This window comes from Miniopterus natalensis, chromosome 11 (assembly GCF_054644295.1).
Source record: "Miniopterus natalensis isolate mMinNat1 chromosome 11, mMinNat1.hap1, whole genome shotgun sequence".
Lineage (NCBI taxonomy): Eukaryota > Metazoa > Chordata > Mammalia > Chiroptera > Miniopteridae > Miniopterus > Miniopterus natalensis.
This window is the reverse complement of record NC_142091.1, coordinates 55,723,767-55,749,388: the sequence shown is the minus strand read 5'-3', so window position 1 is coordinate 55,749,388 and position 25,622 is coordinate 55,723,767. Positions and strand designations below refer to the sequence as shown.

Here is a 25,622-nt window from a genome sequence, read left to right as displayed (position 1 = left end):
TAACGTTGTATGTAGCTTTAGATAAAATCTTATGTGAGATATTATACAGCATGGAATGAGGAAAGTTCAGGATAGCTGTTTATAAATGTTCTAAATTTAAGTACAGTACTTTTTCCCTGTCTTTATAACGGCTACCATTATTTGTGCCAAGGGTTTTACATGCATGATCCAATTTAGTCCACTTATCACCAATATTACTGAAATAGCCATTCATATCACAATTTACAAAAGAAAAGAACCTGACACTTAGAGATAGTTAAGATCAGGTATTTGGGTAGGACAGAATTAGAATGTAGACTATCAGACGCAAAAGACAAAATATTTGTTACATATCCTGGTTATGTTCTTTTCTTCAAGACTATTAACATCAAAGAAAGGAAAGAGACTTCATTTGTATGCCCCACAATACCTAGCAGAGGCCTAGAATAGAAATGTGTTAATGCTTGTTGTATGACTGAATTCAGAGGGCAATTCTTATCTTCCATTATATATACTTTTTATATCTACACTTCTAGGATTTTAGGGCCTATCACAAATCTACATTTTTCATTTCACTGATTTTTCTCAAAATAAATAACCCTTTGTTGAAAATATGGCCTCTATCTGTGTCATGTGTATCGTGGGAAATGCCTAGGATGGTTATAAAACATTTTTCCTGACACCAGTATTATAATTATTTCCTTGGGACTTTCAAAGAAGAATCATGACATCCAATAATTTCCCAGGAATATCCAATTAAACAAAATTACTGGTGGCATCAAGATATAGATCTACCTGCTGTAGCAACTCCATTCCCCACACTGCCCTTGTTAACTCCAGCTGGACACTCCTGGAAAAAAGTAAGCATTGGTTCCCAAATAGGGTAGATGAAAAGCATTTTAGTAGATTTAGTCATTCTTTTGGGCTATGAGAGAAAACTGCAGGTTTGATCTGGAGACTTCCTGAAAACATGGGATTTTGAATGACCTGAGTGTGTCTACGGCCAACAGACCTGGGTAGCTGTGGAGACAAAGCATTAAGTATCAACTACAATTTATAGAGTACCTGCCACAGGCCAGGCGTTGTACTAAATCTGTTATGGAAATTATTTCTTATCTGTAAATAGCTTTGCAACCTAAGTATTACTACTGCCAGTTTACTGATGAGAAAGATATTCAGAGAGGTTAAATGAAGGGCAAATAATTAATAAGTAGCAAGGTTAGCATATGAGTCCAGTTTTCTATAATATAAAGCTTATGTTCTTAGAAAGTTTTAAGCTTTCTCAATGTAAGCTCTTCAGCAGGCCTGAAATTCCCTGTACCTAACTTCATTCTCCCTCTTCCCTCCCCCTTTCCTCCCATAGTCATTAGCCCACATCCTTGCATATCCCCAAATCCACCCTGACAAGGTTACTTACTTCCTCCAGTCTCCACCGGTTAAAAAGTTTATTGTAATTTCCTGGGTGGCCTACGAATCTGTAAAAAACCATTTTAATTCATTAGCATTTATGTGGGTTGACTGAAGAACATCTAACACATCACAAGTGCATGTGTGGGTAGACATGAATGTTCATTGGTGCAACTTGTTCCTAAATGGTTGACTTAGGCCAAGCTTACACATCAGAGCACCTGACGTAAAAGGGAAAAAGTAATGTGGGAATTCAATGCCAATGGGTTGAGAAAGTACAGACAAACCAACTGAATGGATTTTTCCACTTTTACCTGTAGAGTTTTAATGTCTGGTTAACCTAGTTAAAGAATATTAACATAATGGGCTAAGTAATTTAATTTAAAATGTTTCCATGGCACTGGCTGGAGTGTTAATCATATGGCAAACCAGAAGGAGTAATTTAATTTGATTTGTTTCCGTATTTTGCAGCCAAAATACGAAAAAAACATGAACATGATCGGTAGAAGCTTCATCACTAAAGAACTGTAACCTAGGGTTAGTCAGAAATTATTTTCTTATTAAAACCATTACTGATGACAGGACAGTCTTAATTCAACCCCCGTATGGAATATAGGTTTTATTCTTTTATGTCAACTTTAATTGGTAGTGGTAGCCTAAAGTACTATACTGAAATCTCTTGATTGAGATATGTGAAGACAGATTAGCCCAGTTTTCCAAGGTTGGGAATAAGAAAGTGCCACCTTTGTTCACAAATTGGAAATGGAACTGTTGACAATCTTTTCAGTATATAAACATGATGTGTACAAAGCTGACTTACCTCCCCAAAAAGAAAGCGATATAGAAGATAGAACTGTTCAAATTGACAAACTGGAAGAGGAACATCTTCAGGGCAAAGCTGTTTTCCCACTCAGACTCTGTTCGAGGATATTCTAAAAGGAACATAGGGTGTGTTTACATAGATGAGGTGGATGAGGAAAGATGTAGGTACAGAATCAGACACCCATGTTCAAGTTCTGGTTCAGTCGTTTACTAGTTCTGTGAGGCACTCAGTAAAATGCCTGTAAAATGTGAATGATACTATCTGCTGTATAGCACTGATGTAAAGATCCAATGGGTCAATCTGCAGATTTTCCCCACAGCTACGAAAATACGATGCCTGTTATTAATATATAAAGGTTTTCAGGATTCTTTCTATTACGGTCATTTAGAAATAACCATAAATATTAAATCAATCTTTCACCCGATCTGGCTATGTTCAATATAAGGGCTTGAATTATCCACAGAGTTCTTTGAAGGATGACTATTTTGCGTGCAGATCTAAGTGAACGGGTTTAGAGAAAAGAGGGCTGCATCACTCAGAAGGGCTAAGCTCTTATCTCAGCTTTACACCCAACTGCTGGTCATCTCAGGCAGGTCTCTTCACATTTTCTGCAATAAGTTTTATCATCTACGCAATGAGGAATTTAGATGAGACGATTTTAAGAACCCTGTCAACTCTCACATGGTGTGGTTCCAGGACTCTTAAAGCAAAACAAAGCAAAACAATACCAAACAAAAAATGATGAGAGAGGTGGAATAAAGATGGCAGCATGAACTGAAGCCTCTGCTCCTACCCAGTACCCAAATAAATGACAGAAACATATATATGTACATCTAACATATTGTAATATGATTGAAGAATTTAAGAAAGATAAAAAATGAAATGGGATCCAATTTAAGAAAAAATTAGGCCAAAATACAGGCAGAAACCAATCACAGAATAAAGAGGGCATAAGTCCTAGGGAACTTTAAGCCCAAAGAGGATAGGTTCCAGAAACAGGAGGGTCTGTGGGGCATCCGCAGAGTGACTTGTCGTGGGCACCAGTGAGAGCACTCAGGAGAGCAGACATTTCCTCACAGAAAAAACTGTTCTGCTTCCTACTATTAATTATCACTTTCTTAGATTTGCAGTCATCTGGTATAAATTACTTTAAAAGAAAATGAATATAGGTAATCAGAGCTAGAAGAATGCTTTGAGACAACCCAGTTCAAGTGCTCCATTACTCATCGAAGATGCTTTAGCTCAGGTCAGTGAAACATTATTCCCATTAATTGAGCACTTGTCATGTGTCAGGCAGCCAACCTACAACAATGATGAAATGGGAACTATTATCATTCTCAGCTTCCTGATAAGGAAACTGAGGCTTAAAAAGAGGAGGACGACCAGAGGAAAGAAGGAGGGCAGGAGGAGGAGAAAGAATGGGGACAGGCAAAAACTTGCCGTAGTCACACGATGTCCAAGAGATAGAACCATTTAGCTCCAGACCATGAAGTAGGGCCTGGGTGTCCCCTGTATACATTGTCCCTTCTATTATCACTTGTCCTTGTAACTACACTATAGGAGTAGTATGTTACAGTGGAGTAACAGAGTTACCCCACCAAAGTTAAGTGGTGTTTAAATTCTACTTATTTAACAATCTCATTTTCTAATCCATAAAATAAGGATCCTACTGTCACAGAATTGTGATCACAATAAAACAAAATGATGAATGAGAAGTGTTTAGTACAATGCCTAGGATCTGGTGAGTCTTCAAACAATAACAGAATGCTGCTCAAACAGTTCTGTAGTAAAAATTCTGTCCCCAAAACTGGGGGACCAAATATCAAGTTAAAATATAGGAAAAAAAAAACAAAACATTTTCTGACATACAAGGTCTCAAGAAATTCACTTTCCAGAGAGTAAGACAAGGAATTAAGCCAAGACAGATGGCGGCATAGGATCCCAAAAGCAGCATCCAACTGAGAAATAAAGGCAAAGGAATTCCCAGAGCCCTGGTGAAAGCAAGTGTGGATGTGGCTGACCCCAAGCCTAGAGGGCAACCCACTGAGATGAGTACACAGTGGGTTAAGGGAGGATGACTCTAAGAAGAAAATAAAATGAGTAGAATTCTTGATAGTTTTTAATGTATTTCGAGAGAATTCAGAGCTGAGACAGAAAGTTCGGAACAAATTAAGAAAAGTATGTAGAAAATTAGGTAAAATGTGCTTCATGAAAATATAAAGGTTGTATAAGAAAGGAAACAATGAGCCTGGCCAGGCGTGGCTCAGAGGTTGAGCGTGGACCTAGGATCCAGGAGATCACGGTTCAACTCCCGATCAGGGCACATGCCCGGGTTGCGGGCTCCGAGGCAACCGATCAATGACGACTCTTTCATTATTGATGTTTCTCTCTCTCTCTCCCCATCTCCTTTCCTCTGTAAAAAAAAGAGAAAGGAAACAATGATAGTGCAAGCTGTGCCTTAGGTAGGAAAACAGCTATATAGACACAATGATGTGAATACTAATTACTAATTTAGCTAAAAATGCTGATACACCTCCTTTGGAAAGGAGAAGAAATAACAACTGTGTATACAGGTGACAGATGGGGAAGTATGTGCAGGACAGGACACTGCAGGGAGCATTATGGCTTAAGTTGTCCTCTTGATGGGAAGGCAATAGCTTCCTAAAGCTGAAAGAATGGCAGTAGAACCATGTTATTTAGAAACAGAATATGAAATACAAAATAAATTGATAAAATTGGCAAAATGTAGTCTCTTGACGACATAAAAAATAAGAATGGGTAATGTGGTAAAGGACAGGTTTTCATTATAAGTCTCTTAATACTATTTTGCCTTTGAGTTGTATACATGAAAAATAAACAAACATAAATAAAAAAAACAAGCAAATAAATAGTATACATGCTGTAAAATACTTAGAAAAAAAAAAATATTGGAGGGAAAAAGCCAAAGAGCTGAAAAGGTAGGGGGGAAAGCACTCCAATGTAGGAAGAACCAGGTTTGCTGATTTCTAGTAAGTAGATTTTATAACTACATACATTGACTATAGCTATGTGATGTAGTCCAACATCCTATCCCACTTCTTTCATTTTTATCCACAAGTATATAACTGAAGTTGATACTAAAAATACTAAAGTACATAAATCAACTATAGACTGATAGGCCCTAATAAAATATTCTCTTACTAAGAAATAAAGAAAAATAGACTTACCTAAATTAGTGAGAAGGTAAGCAATTTTTTCATAAGCCTGTAGTGTAAGAGAACAAGTATTACTATTATTCTTTTCTTTAGAAAAGGCTGTTGTTTACAAATTCAAAGAAACATCTAAAGTGTATTCCACAAAGTAGCTACATTTTTAATTAAGTAGAAGCATGTACTTAACTATGTAGTGCTTTACATATATATACACAATGCAAGCAATATGAAAGTGTTGTAAATATGTGTATATATACAGTCACATTTGATTTCTGTAATAACAAAGTCTTTTTTGGTAGCTATCTTTATTTACATTTTATAAATAAAGGAAATGAGACTGAGAAAACTCCCAAAGTCATTTAACTAATCGATGGCTGACCTGGGATCTAATTACCAAAGTATACACTTTTTTTTTTTTTTTTTTTTTAACTATACTGGGGGGCTAAATGGAAGCTTGACTTTACTATTGATAAAACATTTTCCAAACTATGACAAAGACTGTGCAAATTTGCACTCCTAAAGAACAAAGCTGGTTTGGTAGTTATTTGAAACGACTCATAAGTCAAATCTGTTGAATCTATAAGCAAGCAAGGCACATGCACAATAGATTTTTATGACGTTTTTCATCTTCTGCCACCTTCTCCCTGCCCCAACATGCTCTGTCCATGACTCATGCAAACTCAAGGAAAGAAACATATCATATAATATTCCAAGTACATATAGTTGGGAAATTATATTTGCTACAGACAGAAGGGTGATATGTGTTTGTGGGTATATGTGTGTGCACGTAAATATTACTACATAACCCTATGATTCTACAAATTATTCTTTAGATTTTAATAATCTTGCTTCTTGGCATGCAAAATTAAAAGGTACGTAGCTGGACACTAAATGTTGTTTATCTCTCCTGCCTATCCTTTCAATAGGACTACTGTGATTATTTATCCTACCTATGATTCAAACCTATCTATTCCTAAGATCTACAGTATTATCTTGAGAAAGATTACATTGATTATAATAGTCTCATTCCATCTCCCGTGCAGGTTTTTTTTTTTTTTTTAACTATACTATACACAAGTAAATTTTAGGACAAGATTAGCTTGAATTCATGAGCACCAATATTATCCTGATTGTAAAATATTCTTTGCCCTGACCCATTTATCAAGTCAAATGATTACAGAAGGGTCTCCAAAAAGTATGATAGACTTGTCAATCAGTAAATGATACTTAAGTGGTGCTGTGCCTCTAGTACTGATATGATTGCCCTCCCTGGGTTTGAAAGAAAAAATTATTTAAATATGTGCCATTCATAGTATTTGGCCAGTACCAAGCAGTGTTTTATATATACTATTACTTAAGTTAGTCCATCAAACAGGTCTAATGATCCCCATTTTACAAGAGAGGAAACTACGGTTTAGACTGTCAGGTACCTTGCCTGAGATAACAATCCTCTGGTCAAAATAAAGAAGAGAAAGGATGGAATTAGCAAAGAGCAACTTGTGGTTTCAAATTCTGGCTTTGTGGGGTTTTAGCTATATGCGTAAAGGAATGTTAAAAATAATAGTGTTTTGGTTATGATTAAATTATTTTCAATTATCTTTGGAAATGTGGTATCTGTTCTTGGCTATGTATCAAAATTACCTTAGATCCCTTGAATCACTGATTTCCTAATGCTATTGTAGGGACTGAATGAGTCAGAATCACTTGTATTTTTTTAAATGTAGATTGCCTAAGTCCACAAAGAAGATCCTGAATGGAACTTGGGATCTGTAGTTTTGCAAGTGATTCAGGTGATTTCAAGCATACTAAGAACAGAAAACAATCATTAAGTTACTTTCATGATCTTTAAGATGAACTTGTAATCAAATTTTTATTATCTTAGCCCCTATTTTTCTCCCAATTTGAATATTAATTTAGGGATACCATGATGTATCTGTTTTTAAAGATTAAGAGAATATATAGTCTTTGGTTATTAGTTTGAATGAAAATAACAAGTGCTGCAAACTTGGAAGACACTGAAAATATAATTCCAATAACAAATAATTCTGAACACATGCACTATTCAAGATGCTAGGATATTTGGAGAATAACAGAATTAAAATTTATTTAAAGAATATATTTTAAATTTGAATTGCCTAGGCAGTAGGCAAAGACCTGGAGATACAAACATGAGGAAGCTACAGCTCCTGCTCATAAGGAGCTTACGCCTGGACAGTGGCAGAAGAGGCATGTCTGTAACAGAAAAGTATGCACAAGGGGGACTGCTTCATTCCACCAGGAGGATCTGATAAGGAGGGAGAACAGACAGGCCCACACACCTTGTGAGGAAAATGGACACAAAGAAGAGATTATTCAATTCTACCTACAGGATTGAAAGAAAACTTTATGGAGGAAGTGATCTTTAACTGGAATCTTCAAAGATGAAGAGATATTCTTCAAGGAGATAAAAGAAAAAAACAGAAGATAGAGGAAACACTGTGAACTCAGAGACAGTGTTGTGAAATAGCAGGATGCCAGGGAGCAAGCAGAGTGGTTTTGTGGCTGTCGTGCAGCCTGTGAAAAGGAGGGAGAGACAGCATTTTAGACAAGAAGATAAAGGGAGGCTGGCTTTCAGTAATGGAGGGCCTCGCGTTCCCTTATAATGAATCTACAATTTATATCAGAGGCAATGGGAACCCGTGGAGCAGTTTCAAGTACAAAATAAAATGATCAATTGCAATTTAGAAAGATCCTTCCAACAGTAGTGTGCTAAGAAGAAAGAAAGAGTTAAAAAATGGAGACAAGGCTGCTGCACCAGTCCAAGCTAGAAATGACTCAAGCAGCGGTCAGGACGGTGAGCAGGCAGTAGTGAAGAGAGATGCTACAGAAGCAGAACTGACGACAATCACTGATATGATGAAAGTGACAAGAGAAATGCATGAAGAATGACATAAGGTTCCTGGCTGTGTCTGTTAAACATTGAAAGTTCCTTATTTTGAAAAAATCACTTGACTGATTTAAACTATTTTGCCATGCCTACATGTCATAATTTCATGACTTATAGCTGGAAAGTGTATTAGATTAATAGAATATTTTTACTGAGGACAAGTCCCTTATTCAAGGAATACGGGAGCATAAGGATCACAAAGGGGATATTAAGAAACAAAAAGCTGTACATTTAGTGTTGATTTGAAACCGACAAGGACTATTTGGTTTTCCAGGTGAATCATTTTGGTGGTATAAGTTTTTTAAAGAGTCTGGCATTTTGATATTAATTATTTTAATCTATACACATTTAAGCCCTTAAATTAATCCTGCATGCTCAGGTGAATCAGAAGGGCTGTCTAGTAATCTGTGAAGTGTCTTAACATCCTGAGTAGGGAGGGAATGCATGAATTCAGATGGGCGTTATTGTTTGACACAGATGAGATAGATCTCAAGAATATAACATTCTTTTCATATTTTTGAGTTGGCTTTGTAGTTCACTTCCTTTATGTGAAATCCATTTTAAAACCTTCTTAGTTGTAAGAGTAAAGAGAAGTATTAATGGTCTATGCCACTTCCAATAATCCCTTAATCTTTGTGCCAAAATGCCCAACAAGTAGAAATAAACTTTTAGGGGGGAAAAAACCCTCATGACAACAGTACGGTGACTGCCAGAGGAAAGCGGGGTGGGAGGAGGTAGGAGAGCATAAAGGGGGGATAGTGATGGAAAGAGACTTGATTTGGGGTGGCAAACACACAAATACAACATACAGATGGTGTACTGTAGAACTGTGTACCTAAAACATATATAAATTTATTAACCAATGTCACTCCAATAAGTTCAATTAAAAAAGAAAAGTCAGTCCTGTATGCTCCCAGCAACGATGGATGATTGTTTTAGCACTAGGCAGTTACATGGGCCCTTGTCTTTAATTAAGTAGAACAAGTGGAATTTTGAGGGTCTCAAAAGATTTGTTTTTATGACAAAAATAATGCTATCATCACCTCTCTATGTAGGTCTTATTTCTGTAAGTAGAGATACACTCCATTCAGTTCAGTCTTCGTTATTTGTAAAGTGCATTACTTTGGAAGAAAGAATACATTAAGCCTCATCACACGTAGAGACTTAGTGAGAACAAGCAGTATGTGAACCCTATGCCAGGAGGACTACATATATGAGGGTCAACTGTGATTCAAGAGAAGGGGGTGCCTGAGGCTAGGGATTAGAAATGGAGAGAGTCGGCAATTAAGGGACTGGTGATTAAGAAGCAACTGGAATAATATAAAACTAGAGTCTGCTACAGCAATGGAAACTTCAGCCAAGTTTCAATTTTTGCAATATGAGTGCCTTTTATATGGAAACTGTTTGAGGATAAAAGCGCCCATATTTTTCAAATGCAGATCTGATCATGACAAGTTCTTCACTTTACTAAAAAGAACCTGGGTGGGATCTAAGGCTTGCGCCTGGACCTGGAGGTTCTGTTCCCGGAGTGGTCATGCTTGCTTGCCTGCCCAAGCAAAGGTTAATTAACCACATTTGGCTTCTTCGTCTTCCTTGTCTGTGAAATATTTTCCGTCTTCGAAAATATCAGGCCAGTTCATTAATTCACTCAAGATGTTTTTGAAGATCAGCAGGTCTTTGGAACAAACTGTCAAACCCAGGAACACAGGGTACTCTTTTGAAGGCAGGTGGGGAATAAGCAGACATGAAACCATTTACAGTGATTACCTTCAATGGGCACAATTAGTTTATGGTAGGAAGGGAGGTGAGTGACATTTTGGTTAAGTGACTTTCCTTAATATTTTTAATGTTTTTGTATGTCAATAACAATGTATAAGTCAAAGTTAGGAAAAGATAAAAAAACCACAGACTTTAAAAAGAAAAGAAAATTAAGATATTAAAGAGGAACAAATAAGAACAGTAAAAATTAGCATAGTGGTTATGATTTCTATATGAGCTGATTAAAATGTCAAAAATTTTTTTATATTTTAAACATTTATTTGATAAAAAGATATAATATGACAACTTATATGTGTGCTTCTCTTTTCACAGATAACTCTGAGTGCTTAAAAATTTATGAATGCATAATAAATAACATTTAAAGAAATAAGAGTGAGGACTTTATATAAATGCAGATGTGGTCTGAAGAATTTTAAAAGACCAAAGAAAAGATCATCAACATTTCTAACTGTAAATCAAAACCTACATATAGGGATAAATATTTGAATAAACAGAAAATGTTATGTTAAATCAAATATTATCCCACTACTGAGAGATGATAAACATTGTTAACATTTTATTGTCATTCTTTATAGTTTCAAAATGCAGGTGTGTTCCAATGGGAATCAAGTGAAACTGTATCTAATCTTATGTAATTGCATGTCCTTAAAAAATGTTAAAAGTGGCATTTTAGTTGGTTATATGATACTCCACAGAATTTGAATAAATAGTTCCTTATTTTCTGGTCATTTAAGGAGTCTCTTTCCTATTTTTGCTACTCTAAATAATAACATAAGAATCCTCTACATAAATCCTGGACTACCATTATTGATGATTTCTTTAAAATGGAATATTAGAAATTAATTTCAAATACTGTCCTTTCCTAGTTTTAAATGGAACATAAGCTTATTGTAGAAAATCTAGAAAATGCAAATACATTTAACATTAGACAAGATGTAAAGAAAATAAAATTCACCTGTAATTGTACTTTTCAGAGGTAACTCCTGGTAACACTTCCATATATACTTGCAATTTTTTATCTGTGTAGCTATAACTGCTCTTTACTTTGATTTCTGATACTATCTTTGCCACATATAACTTTAAAATCAGGTTTATGTTTGCTCAGAAAGCATTATATCCTTGTCTAAATTCTGAACTACTTTACACAACAGGAAATCATCTTTTATTTAAAAGGGAAAAGAAGGTCTTTTTAATACCGGCCTTAGATGAGATACTATCACTAGTTTGTAATGTTTATTTCTCAATTTCCTTCTTGGTTGATGATCTACTCAGGATATCTTCTTTTACTTTAGCAGTTTTGATCAGTCACATTTCTCCCCAGGGAGATTATTTTTTTTTCCCCTTGAGAGTTTGAAAATATATTAGTATAGCAATTACATTGTAATAAGTCTAATATTTTAATGCCTTTACATCTATAAGCGTATCTGATATGTTGACTGGTGGCTAATGGAGCACACACATGGATGGCTCCCACTGCCCACAGCGGGGAAAGACGATGTCTAAATTCATTACATGCCACTCGAGAGCTCCACAGCTAGGCACTCATCTACTCTTCTAACCGCATTTTCTTCAATCTTCCATAAATGTATGTTTCACAGACACTTCTTACAATTTCCTCAGGTGGAAATTGTGCTTCTGTACACGTGTGGGTTGAATTTCTTAAAATGACAACCCACTTTCTGCTCTTTCTTGGCTCATTAGAGTAAGCACCCCTCTCTTCTTCCCTTTGAGTCTCTGATCCACTATCACAGCCCCCGCCCCCCATTTCATTTCAGATGCAGTTGATGGCTTCTCTCAGGGCTTCTGTGCTTGAACCATGAGGCAGTCCTCACTGTGCCTGGGGTCCTATTCCTCCTCTAGGCAGTAGGATAACGGACAGCAGCACTATGACCAGTCATTTTTATGTCAACCAACTTACTAAGGATAAGAAATGGATTCTATCAGATCAGGCTGGCTGACTGCTAGTGTTAGCTAGAATTAAACACATCAGCTATTTAACCGCCTTTTCCTCAGATAATGGGGCTAACCACAATAACCTCAGTCAATGGGAAAACTCTTACGATATACTGATTTTGTTAGAAATGAGATCTTTCACTATCCACCGTAAGAGTATTATCATAAGTATAAAATCTACAATGTTATGCGATGAATGGTCCTCTTCAATGTGGTGGCTTTGAGCAATGAACAACCTATGCTAACATATAAGCCTCCCAGTACTAGCATTGCACTTCTTTTCAGTTTTTATTATTCACTTTAATCTCTAAACCAAGGGCATAAATTAAAATATTGTATGGTCTGTTTGAAGATACACTAAACAATATTCTCCTTCTACAAACTAAAATGAACCTGAAGAAAGCAGACTCCAGTGGAAGATATTAACTATCATCTTTGTATTAAAAGTTACTCATTGATTACAGTGACTGTTCACTTTTTTCTCAAGCCCTTCTCTGATTATTTTAAAGTTAAATACCAAATGGCCTTAAATTTCTTCAAGCAAGTATGTAACATCAGTGTCATTCCACACTTGGAACTAAGTGCTTATTACTTGTACATAACATTAACATCATCATTGGAGTATTGCTAATCTATCAACAGGTACTATCTCACGATGTCAATATACTAGCACTAACACTATCTTACTCTATGTATGATTTGGGGAAAGTTATTTAAGCTTTCCGAATCTCAGTTTCCTCATCTACCTAATGGAGAGAATATTGGCATTGTGTTTTTGGAAGAATTAAAGATATTATCTTAAATGTGTCAATCAGTGTCTTCTGTCTTCAGGCACAGAGAAAATAGAACCTCATTCACAGACCTTGCTGAAAAGGTAGGCCTAGGCCTAATGTTGCCCTAGACATTGGTTCACAAGTCAGTATATGTGATGTTAAACCAATCAGATGTTGTCTTTGAGAAATTTGCACATTGAAATAACTGGATGATCCATGTTAAATAAACTACAGAAAGCTGACCAACATGGTCATGTATATAGAGCCAAAGAAGATAGATAACACAAGTATAACAATGCCATAGCACACTGGACTTTGAGCGAAAGACAGGGCATGGTTAGGCAAAGGTAGTTATCTTCCTGACAGAACAGAGTAGACACACAAATAGAAGCACTGACAACAGAAGAAAGAAAGAGAGAGGGAAGGGAAAGGGAAAGGGAAAGGGAAAGGGAAAGGGAAAGGGAAAGGGAAAGGGAAAGGGAAAGGGAAAGGGAAAGGGAAAGGGAAAGGGAAAGGGAAAGGGAAAGGGAAAGGGAAAGGGAAAGGGAAAAGGGAAAAGGGAAAAGGGGAAAGGGAAAGGGAAAGGGAAAGGGAAATGCTTAGTCCCAGAGAAAGAAAAAAGGAGTAGCTGTCTGACTGTATTCTACTTCACATGAGGCCTTGGAGGTAATAAGCTTTTACTTTCAAACAGATTTTCCTTTGTCTTTCCAGCAAATTCTCCTCTGAGTCTGAGTTTGTTGGCATGGTTTTCTAATCCAAATAATCCCTTACTTGAATGAATGGAATATAGCACCTTTCTAGCACATGCTAGACACTTATGAGGGTATCACTAATCAAACTATAAATTCAAAGGGAAAGAAATTTTGACAGTACAACTATCATGTAGTTTAATTTAAGGGCATCTATCATCTGAACCACATAGATAAAATATTTTCTGCTAAACTGAACTGTCTTTGCCAGAGATGTGGCTTGGTCTTACTTTGGCTTCCTGTAAAGACAATCTAAGTGTAAAGGAAACATAAACCTCTATCCTCTACATATTGAAAAGTTGTAAACACTTACAAGATTCAGGGCCATGATGATTACAAAATTGATACAGACAGCAGCAGCAGATGTTGCAAACTGCCAGTGCTGTTTGATGAAATTCCACTTGAATGATGCAAACTGTTCCATAACCACTAGGCGATACACCACAACTGCAAACACTGCAGTGATCACCAAAGATATCTACAGCGTAGGAGACCAGGGGAGACAAGCAGGCTTTGCATCATTAACAAAACAAAAGCAAAAACACAGATTCAATATGCTGGCCCCAAGAGCTAAAGAAATTTATTTTTCTAAGAAAGTATATATTAATTTAATTTCTTCCTTTAAGGAACCAAGTTACATTAGTGTCAAAATAAATAGTATAGGATTTAAGTTGGTGTAGTATGATAAAGCTATCACACTAAAATTAAAATTTTGTTGAAATTTCCACTTTTAAATGGAATACCTGGTTTTAAAACAAGATAACTAATTCATCAGGGCAACTCACACAATTTCCATTTTACCTTAGATGATCTCTGTTTCTCCCATAGAGTGTACTCCAAGTAATCTTAAGGATATGTACATATTCCCCTTGTAACCACTCCATGGCCTGCTGTGATTTTTATTTTGTTTAATAGTATGCATTGCCAAAGTATTGAACAGGATGTGATTTCTTACATTATCAGGGTCACAAAATGAGTTGGTTTCTTAGAACTTCCTTCTAACCCTGGAACCCACAACATTCCGATATTAAGGGTTATACTTTACCATGAAGAATATTCCTGAGATAGAAACAAGGAGACGACTGACTTTGTCTGAAGAAGGCTGATGCGGCTCGGGTTTTCCACTGATGGGATTCACTCTCTCCATCTTATAATACTTTGCTTCAAACTGGGGACGAAGTGTTTCCTATGAGAGAAACTTAGTTAACTAAATATCAAAGTAAAACATTTTTTAAAAATTTATCTAAGAGTTGATACAAAATTCCTGCATTTTGGTCTACTTTTATATCAAGTCTTGGCAAAGAAGCAACCTTTTAAAAATAAGATGCAAATTACCTTCCAAATAAACCCTAACTATATTTTAATTAGCCCAATTTTCCACCAATGTAGTTTAAGAAAACTCATAGAAATGTTTTGAAAATAATTACATTACCTCATCATTGATCTTTTTTATTGTCATTAGATAAGAAATCTTATTAGTAAAACAAATCAAGGGAAAAATCTAATAGTGTTTAGCTGCTTCCGATTTAGATGTCAAGGGCAGTGAACACCTTTCTGCAACATCTGTCATCCAAATTTCCTTATCTCCTGTTTCCTAACATCTTACCTCCTCTTCTTCCCATTCAATAAGATCCCAAGTATAGGTCAGTGTACTTCTTCTCCTTTTCCAGAACTCCAGGAAGACTGTGGCTGTAAAAATATTATTATTATAATTATTATCCAACCACATTATGTTCTTTCATCATTGCATTTCTTCTTTGGATTGATGCATTTTTACCATATTACTGAATTATTAGAATTCATTAAGTTCATACAATTAAACTTTAGTTTTTTCTCACCCTGCTGCTCCTGTCTCTGTACAATGCATTCTTAGAGAAGAAGTAATTTTTCATTGGATTAACTAAGCAGAGACTTTTGTTAGCATGACCCAGCAAAATGATGCTACAAGAGGTCAATATTCCTGAGAGAAATATTTATTGTTCCTTTTGACTTGTACATGCTTATTCAAAATTATCTAAAAGACCTAATAAAGCCTTCTCCAGGAATGACATTAAAGGTCAGATGCTTCTTCTTCAGGATTCAGAGAAGGATAAGGTGGGAGAGAGAGAGGAAAAGAGCAGGGCTGTCATGCCTCAGGCAACTTTTGCTCAACAAGCAGGGTCCTATGCATTAAGCTGAGCTTGCAATTTGGCCAAAGGTATAATGGCTGACATTTATACTGACAGCAGGTACATCTTTGGTGTGACCATGACACTGGTATGCTCTGGAAACAGAGAAATTCTTGACTTCTTCCAGAAAAAAGATAAAAAACAGTTCTTATGTTTTAGAACTCTTAAAAGTCACCCAATTAACTACAAATTTATTAAACATAAAAATCCCTGGACATTCAAAGTAGAGATAATCACTTGGCTGACATTGCTGCTAAGTTAGCAGCATTAAAACAATCACAGCCCCTAATGGAGACATGTATGCTACCAGCTGAAGCAATCGGGGATATAAAAGATAATGTTATGGAAGCAGGGCATTTAGCTGTTCAACAAAATAGAAAGGGTGAGAAAAAGGCTGTAAATCTGGCCCTAAAAGAAACTTATGGTAGGTACACATGACTGACCATTCCTCCCTGATTGTATACAGTATCATATGTTACAATATGTACATGACTTAACTCACTGACAAAATGGTTTCAAAGGGAAACAATACTGCTGTAAGACATCTTCAAGATAGCTTCCCAGGTATACAAAAAAGCCAAATCTGGGCAGAGTACCACTCTGGAAAGCCCATTCATACCTATATGGGGCATTTCCCCTCGCATTTAGGCCACTTTGAGGACTGGTATGTGAACTTTAATCAAGCCACAGAGCCACAGCCTCTGTAGTAAGTAAAATAATTTCTAGAAAAGCTTTCCTAACTTGAATCCCATCAGAGCTCCACAGTGACTCGGGAACTCATACCACAGAACACATTATACAATCTGTTTGTAAGATCTGGCTGATTTTGCAACATTTCCATTGTGCATATCATCCCCAGTCCTCCAGTCTCATAGAACAGACTAAAAGGGCAATCAAAACTCAACTGGCAAAACTGGTGGAGTCTTAATCTGCCTTGGCCTAAGGCTTTTCCTTTGATATTGTTCAACCTATGATCTCTTTTCAGCAAACATAGACTGTCTCCTGTTGAAAGTATTACCAGCAGACCTATGAGATTAGATGAAGGAATGTATGAACTTGCACTGCTGAAAGGAGACCTCCTGATTTACTGTAAGGAACTCACTCACAGCTCCTACAGCAGTATTTCCATTTCACACTTCTGGGAGATGGAGATCTACATCATGATCTCCAACATGATCTACATCATGATCTTCAGCCCTGATGAAGAGGGCCATATCAGGTATTAATAACTAACCCTTGTGCTACTAAACTTAGGGGTACTGACTCAAGGATTCACGTTTCTTATTTAAAAAGGACCCCTATAGCTGAGTGGTCATCTCAGCCTAATGGAGATCTTAAACTGAGTATCTCTAAAAACCCAAGACCACCACTAGAATTCTTGATCCAGGATCAAAGCAGATGGCACCTGATATAGACGGTTCTCCTAAGACCCCAGGCCAGGCCAGTCATGCATCATTCCATCCAGCAACTCTTACCTTTGGTCCTCCTTTTGATCACCTTTGCTTCATTTACTAATTATATGGCCATCATATTTTTGCCTGAACAAAACTCCTGAGAAGACAGTCTTCCTTTTCATAGTTTTTTAGTCTGATTTCAAGATGAACATACTCAGATTCTTATGTCTGCTTACTGCAATGACTATCCTATTTGCCCTTCAACATCTTTTGGTCCCGTCCAATAATTGTCCAACAGTGCCAATTTAACTCACTGCTGGATATGCACCCAAGCTAACCATACTCATGATAAACCAGATTAATGGGTTGGCCCTTAAAGCCTTGAAAGCTTACAAAACCTAATTGGAAATAACACCAAATTTAAAATCCTTCTTTATTCTCAAACCTCTCTGGTAGGCAAATGCATATGGTCTACTATAAATACAGTAACAAAAGCTGGAGCCTACCCTCAACTAGAAAGTTATTGGCCCATCTAAATATACTCAAATTCCAATGATGCGTAATGAAATAAAGCACCACACTGCCCTAAGTCATCAGCAAGACCTGTCCCCTGGCTCACATTTTGCCCCCTGCATTGAAGAGATTCTAAAAAGTAAGTTACAGGTTCTCGATGTGTGACGGGGGGCTGAAATTTTAAGGCTTAACTCAGTCATTTCATCTTCCCAAATGAGCATTAGTGATTTAACCCCATTCTTGACAGAAGAGGGCATGAAAATGTGTTGAACTGGTCTCGAGTTGAAGATGACTAATGGTCTTGGAAATTTCAAGAAGAAACTGGAATCTGTCAAGGACTCCATGAGTCTGCGACTTAAAAAAAGTATCTATAAACCATGAAAGTGGCAAGCAAACTAGCCCTTTCTTATCATTGGTGGTGACAAGTTTTGTATGCACAGTTGGCTCTGGGATCCTGGCTGGACAAGGTGGTCTCTGAAGCAAGCAGCAAACTGAAAGAATATGGGAGCATTAATGACAGAGACCCAGATAGGTTTTAGCAAGGGTGAGAATGTGGGGAGAGTGGAAGAGCTGGAGAAGTGAAGCAAGATTTATATAGTTTAACATTTTAGAGCTTTAAAAATATCCCAATGCCCATGCTACACTTCAGAGCAATTAAATCAAAATCGCAGGACAAAACCCAGCATCAGTATATTTTTAAAGCTCCCAAAGACTTCTAATGTGCTGCCAACGTTGATCCCCACCTCTTAGAGGAAAGGCAGTTATGCTCATGAAAGAGGTGAAATGAGAATCAGTCATGGTTACTGAGGCAGTAGATCGTTAACACTAGAATTGTTTAAGGTCAAGCTGTCAGAAATACTGGCTGTTGCTTTGTTTTGATTTCCAACTATTTACAAAGCATTCTAACAATCATTTTAGATACGTTACTTCTAATCTCTATCACAAACATTCTCAATAGTTAAAAATAGGAATGGCAACTACATGTACCAGATATATATGGTATACGTCATAAAATGGCTATTGTTATTACTCTCATTTTTTTAAGATTAGAAATTTGGGATCTTGAGAGGTTAAGTGACTTGTTAAAGTCACACAGCTGATTGGAACCTAAGTCATTTTAACTCAAAAAATTCATATTCTTTCTACCATACCACAGTGCCTCCCTGGATATTAATGGATAGAGCTGATATTGGAGATGCTAACAGGTGGGAATGGGAATTTGAGAGCAAGCTGGGAAAGTCTTCAAGAAAGAAGTATCCTGGAAAAGGCAGATATGAAATGGAGAAAGATCAGTAGAAATTAAAGAGCATAGAGTCCAAAGGAAGGAACTACAATATGGCAGGGCAAAGAACAATGGCTCAGAATGAGCATGGTGGCAGAGACTGTGGGATGGTGAAGAAAAGAAGCATATTAAACTTACTTAATATTAAAATAAAAATGCTTTAAAAATAAAATATATAAAGTGAAAGACATTTCACTTACAAAGAATGAAGTGTCAGTACAGATATAGATGTAGATAAAGTAACAGAAATACATATATAATATATAGATATATATAACATATATAAAATATGTAGATAGATTAGATATATTGTTATAGATACATAATGCCCAAAATATATATACTAAAGGGTTCATAGTAATTATCTGTGGGAAGTGGATTACGGAGCACTCCATACAAAGAATACACTGTCTGTGCAGTACCTGCTGCCTAGTTTATCAACTCTTTCTGTTGGTCTCATGAAACTGGGTTGAGGGTGGAGTTGGAGGATAAGAGGCCTCCATTTTATTATTAGGGGAAAGCCAGGTTTCACATGAGTCATGGAGGTAGAAGGAATATTATGGAACGGCTGAAGATGATACTGCATAGTTATGTTCCTTAGCAACCATACATTGTATTTATTTTTTTATTCCTGCCTTTCTGACTAGAAATGACAAACTTTCCTCAACTTTAAAAAAACTTCAGAGATGCACATGCTGCATCCTGTCCTTGTACTTCCATGTCCATTTCCTTTGTGGCCCAAAGTCAGTGGCACAGAGCAACAGAATCATATGGTCATGCATGTAAAAGAGGTTAGATTCTATATGTAGTTTTTTCCAATTTGTTTAGTTTAAATCTACAGAAACCCAAGGCCGAGTGGTTGACATGTATCACTGACCTTGTCCAGAAACCTGCCGAAGCATCTGCAACACCTTACTACACTTGCTCCCACACCCACTCTTTCTTACACTGGAAGGAATGTCTCCAAAGTGCCTTTTCACCCCTTAGTATTTTAAGTGCTTGGCACTCTGAAAATGCTCAATAAATGTCTGCTAAATTGAACTGACTGAATGGAATCCAGTGATTGTAACTCTAACTCCTGGTCAAGTGTTCTTTCCATTTTCCAGAGCTTTTCAAATTACACTCCATGGAATTTCCCTGGAGATATACCAAGGTGCTCTCACCATAGAAGCCCCATTTTTAGCTGTTTTATACATTGATAAAGTTCAATTTTACTTGGAAAAATAATTATTTGATTTAAAAGTTTGAAAATGACTTCCCTATACTTCGGTAGGGGTTTGGGGGTGTCATGGAGGGTGGGAGGGTGCAGGGTAAAGAGGTCAATTCCAAACACAAGTGAATTTGAGTATGTTTGAATATGGAGAACAAAAAGGAATTGCAAGTATTGTTTTCATCAGATGAGATAAAGATTTAAGGACTTCCCAAAACAAGACCCAGCTGAAACAACAGTTTATCAGCGCAACACCTCGGAGACTGCCAATCTGGATAACACCTAGGTTCACCTCCGTTTCCCAGATTAATTTTCAGCAACATCCTCACGCATACTTGTGCTTTCCCCACGTGGTATTGCAACATCACCATACCCGAGGTAAAAATAGAACTCTCACTAAACAGGTTCTATCATCAGCAGAGAGGCTCTGAAACTGCAATATTTAAATCTTCATGCCTGGGGAATGTTACTGCAGTTTTTTCTGTTTTTTCTTTTGGTTAACACCTTACAAATATGAAATTAATGGAGTTCTGTACATGAATGTAGAGTAAGCTAGTCAATATAAGGAGCTTATAAATATTTGTGAGGTAGCAGATTTCGAATGCTGAGCTGAACTGTACTTGACACAGACACACCTAGAAGTCATTAGTAACCAAGTCCTTCATCTCTTAATTCCCTCTTTGTCTAAGAATATGGGATCTCTCTCTAACTTTACTTCCAATTCCCTTCCCCTCTTTCTTCCTCTCTAACATTAAATAAGAAACAACAAATAACTAGGTTCTAAGAACATGGTATGGGGCAGCATTTGAATCTAAAGCACTGAAAATCTTCACCAATTCCTAAAATCAGACTTGACATTTTCCCTCCTTAATAAAATTCATTTAGAAATAACAAGCTACATGCAAACAGCATCATGTTATATTAAAACAATGAGAATGCTCAGCACAATCTTGACCAGAGGAGACTCGACTTTTACATAAAGAATTTCTCTAGAGCTAACTCTTCGGTCTGTACTCATGCAGAAAACTTCATTTGCTCCTTTCTTTACTTTTGATTCAAACGGGCTTCATCTAGCACCCTAACTCACCTGCCTCCTTCTCCTTTGCATGCCCACTCCCTTAATCATGAAACCCTGAGGACAATGAGATTCTGATCAACATCAAATAATCTTAAGAATAAAGCATCATATCTAATGACCCTAGTGGCAGAGTTTCCGTCAAACTAGAGATAACATCTAGGCCTCAGCTGTGTTTCAGCTACACGTCCAGGAAATTGGCAAAACCAGACGAAGCTTTTGAGCCAAGACACAAATCCAGACTCTTCTTCAGAGTGCAGAGACCTACTGTAGGCGCGTCGTTCCCCCACTCTGCCCCTCTCCAGGTCATGGCTCAGTACTCAGAACACTTAGCAAATAAACGCCGTTGTTGCTGAGGTGGTGGTTTAATTATTATAACTTTTCCAACCAGAAAGAAACAAATTAAAGATGCTAGGATTTTCTAATTATCTGACTTGATATAAATTTTTAGAAAGCATTAATAAATCACTTGGATTTTTTCCTAAAGGTGGCAAAATAAGTTAATATTGTCAATCTGCTAATTTTGCCATTTTATTATATGTATGCCTAGTTTTATCTTTACTTAAGTCTATATAAAACGGATTACATAACTGATAAACTGGGCAAGCGTAATCTAAAGAGGTTAGACTCTATAATTAAATGAGAGTTCTAAAATAAGGAAATGCGTAACAGTATACTACATCATACAAGAATGAACCAGTCCTGTGGTATTCCCACACAACGAAATATCCTGTATTTACTAAAGAGAGTGATATTATTTCCCCCAGGCTACTACTTGCAGAGTTGAAAAGTTGTTTTAAGCGCGAGGAATAAGAGGCTTCACCTCGGACCTCGTCTATGCAGGAGCCCGGAGGAAGCCTGGGGCTCTCCACCTTGGCAAGGTGTCACCATACCCATATTCTACACACACACCTTCCTGTCCTGCCTCACTCACACTTGGGTCCGCCAGGATTAAGGCACTGTCTCTTTAGCTGTACTATCAGTTACCTCAAGAAGACATTTTCACAGCATCCGTGAACCCTCCGATTTTAACCCTCTAGCTCTGGGAAACGGGGACTGCCTCTGTGAACATCTCGCATTCCTTCCCAACTCCTTGAGATACTTTCACTATGCCCTCTTTTTCTCGGTCATCAACAGCGAAGTCCTGTATGGCCCCCTGCTTGCTCTGAGGCCGAGGGGGCCCAAACCCCAATTCCCGTGCGGCGCTCTTAGCGGGCAGTGACTCGTCTCCCACACTAACAGGCACTGAAGCTGAGGGAGTGAATTTACTCATCGTTGGTCCCCTCAAGACCATTTTTCTCTCTCCTCCTTAAAGATCCACAGATTCGAGTCTCACATTTTCAGTCCACACTTCCTATCTCTTTTTGTGGAAGTCATCTAACACTTTCTGGGGACACTTCCCCAAACTTCTCTGAAGATTTTTAAACTCCTGGCTTACTGTAACTCTTACCAGCATGACCCCCAAAGTCATTCTTGGAAATTACAATATACACAGATAATTTTTCAAGGACCTTGGCTTCTCAGTTCTTTGATTTCTACCCTCAAAGTTAGTTTCTCTTACTCTACATGGCTCATGTACTTCCACGGCATACTTCTGATCAATAACTGCAAACCTCCCACAATCTCCAATTATCTTATCACCTCTATCCTTCTAGCTCACTTCCTCTAAACTCCAATTTCAATACTCCCCTGACCTAGATTTTCAGTCCATTGACCCATCATTTTTTCCCTGTCCTTTCCTCTCCTCAAAGCCTCACTTCCTTCTTTATGTATCTTAATGCTCAATCTTATATTCACTCACTTGCATATTCCCTCAACTCTGTAGCTTGTCTCAGTTTGTCATGAACCCACAGTTTGGACATGACGCTAGTTAAAAACAACACTCTAACTACAATGAACATGAACACTGCTGGAGAAAATCACAGCTATGATGTGTGACTTGTCTTATTTTAAATTGATTTGAGTGAATCTTTGAGTCTGTCATGCTGTCATCTTTTCTCTTCTCTCTCAACATCAAGCACCTACAATCTTATCACTTTCAGTTGCAATTCTGCTGTCCATCTCATCATTAAAAATAAAGTATTTAAAGAATTATCCACCCAAATTATATCTACCCACTTATCTACACTTGTCCCCACTGCCTCTCTATTCTCACCTACTATAACAGAAGATTTATGCATCCCTAGCTAAAATCAGGTCTTCTTAACAAACTAGAGTCCCTCTCTTATCACCTGCTCAAGGAAACTGGTCAAGGACCTATATGTACAATCATATAAATATGTCTAAGGAATAGCTTTAAGTGAAAAAAAAAAAAGCAGATTTCAGATCTGCATGAGCCAACAATTAGAAGAATATTCTAGGTAGAAGAAAAGTGAGCTAGCAGATAATCACTTTTTTGGTATTATTGTTAAACGTATTTATTTGTTCATATACATTCACTCATTTATTCATTAATTTATACATTTATTGAACGTTTATTCTTTGCCAGGAATTATTCTAGCTCTGTGGATAAAGTAATGAAGAGAGCAGACAAAAATGCTTGCTTTCATGAGCTTTCTAGGACAGGAACAATAAACAACAAAAATAGAGAGTATGCTAGCTGGCAGTTAAGTGCTGTAAGGAAATTAATGCAGGGAAAAGAGATAAGACAAAGTCTTTAAATTTATTTCCATTCTATTTCTACCTCAGAATTCCATCCCTTTATTTATGACTGAAAGTGTTTATTGATCATCTTGTCATACTTCTCTGAAACAGCAAAGAATATAGATATAAATTAAAATTTTTATTTTTTTATAAAATTATTTTAAAAAATCTCTCGTGAAATATGAGGTTCCTTAAAAAACAATTTGGATTGACTTATCATTACAATTAATAATAAAACAATAGAATTTATTTGAAAATTTAATGAATATTAAACATAAGATCTAAGATTTTATCATAAAAACATCCCTTAAGGACATCATGTTCATTTTGCAGCTGATTCAGAAATCCTTGGATACCTACTAGTTCTTGCTGAAACGAGGTAGGTTTGAGCATCAACTCTATTTCAATTTCTTGTCTTTATGAAGACATTTACTGAGAAAACATGTTGATATAAATGTGTTAATAGGAATGCAACAGGTTTTGTTATAATTATGTCATTCTCTTCCTTGAACCATGGCTGAATTAAAGTTTGTATGTGATTTATCAGCTTTACAAGCTCCATTAGCTCCCCCTTTGCACCCATGCATGTATCTATATACTATGGAACAACTTCTATCTAACAAAGGGCATAGTTCTAGAAAGCCCTTAGCACCAAAATGGGGTTTTTAACCTTTCCATAAAGTTATAGTTAAATGAAGACCATATTATAACACCATGTGACTTAATAGGAAAAAATAAGCTTGTATGTTAAACAACTGTTATCATAAGAATGACCCCTCTATTTCTCTTCTAACCGAAGACCGAAACAATTATCATCATCCCTAGAGAAACTTTCCAGTCCTCATTTTCCATTGTATTTATAATGAATATCATTGAACTAGCCTTAAAAAAATATAACCATCACGTTATTTTATTATTGATCAAATATTTTTGTTGCTTAAAGTGCTCATGCTTCTATATGAAAAAAAATATGAGTTCAGTTTATATTCTATTTCAAAATCATAACCTGCTATTAATAATCTAACCTATGGGAACAAATTCCCTTTGTGTGATAGATATCAGCATCAGGCAGGCTATCCTATAGGACATGTAAAAAATACCAGCTTGAATCTAGAACAATGTTTTGATTTTGAGACATAGTCCTAAGCTACTCTGGTTCTATTTTCAGGTCCAGCAGTGACAATATGTGATTTCAGGTTATAGAAAATCCACTTGTGAGTAGTTCCACCATCTCAGACAAAGAGGTGTTTCTTCTTTCAATATGTACTGAGACTTAATTAGTGGGTGTAAAGCAGCTGAGTGCCAGATGAAAAGCACCACAGTAGGTAAGGACAAAAATATGTATATATAAGAATTGCACCACAAGTCATTGTCATTTCAGCTGGCTTGACTTATTGTTCAGTTACTCTGGTGAAACAAGTCCAACATGGGATTGGTTTTTCCTAGAAGATGGCATATACCTGGAAATGTATCTCAGTGAGACTTGTTTGCCAAGAAACTACTTTTTAACTCCAACTCAGGTGATTTCACACAGGTTTCTGATCACAGCTAAGTGAGTAAAGTAATAACTAAGGCATTAAATGTGTGCATAGTTTTCATTTATAACTTACTTCCGGTGAGCTCATGACAGGGAAGGTAAATGTGGTCTATCTCTAGGGTCAGTTCTAATCATTTGGTTATGATTGTCAGGAGGGCAATGATGAGAAGGATTCTGAGGCCATCGGGTCTTCAGAAAAGGAGGTCACGGAAGATAAGCT

General features: G+C 36.7%; 1 protein-coding gene across 1 annotated transcript in view; it reads right to left on the bottom strand.

The window, feature by feature from the left end:
- Positions 1–25,622, bottom strand: part of ANO3 (anoctamin 3) — a 161,787-nt gene that overhangs the window by 15,253 nt on the left and 120,912 nt on the right. The window contains exons 15-20 of the mRNA XM_087821792.1: positions 15,187–15,269; positions 14,626–14,766; positions 13,894–14,058; positions 5,416–5,452; positions 2,207–2,318; positions 1,397–1,454 (exon numbers count right to left, since the gene is read on the bottom strand). Coding sequence (XP_087677918.1) covers positions 1,397–1,454; positions 2,207–2,318; positions 5,416–5,452; positions 13,894–14,058; positions 14,626–14,766; positions 15,187–15,269 — 596 coding nt within the window. The remainder of the gene's footprint in view (positions 1–1,396; positions 1,455–2,206; positions 2,319–5,415; positions 5,453–13,893; positions 14,059–14,625; positions 14,767–15,186; positions 15,270–25,622) is intronic.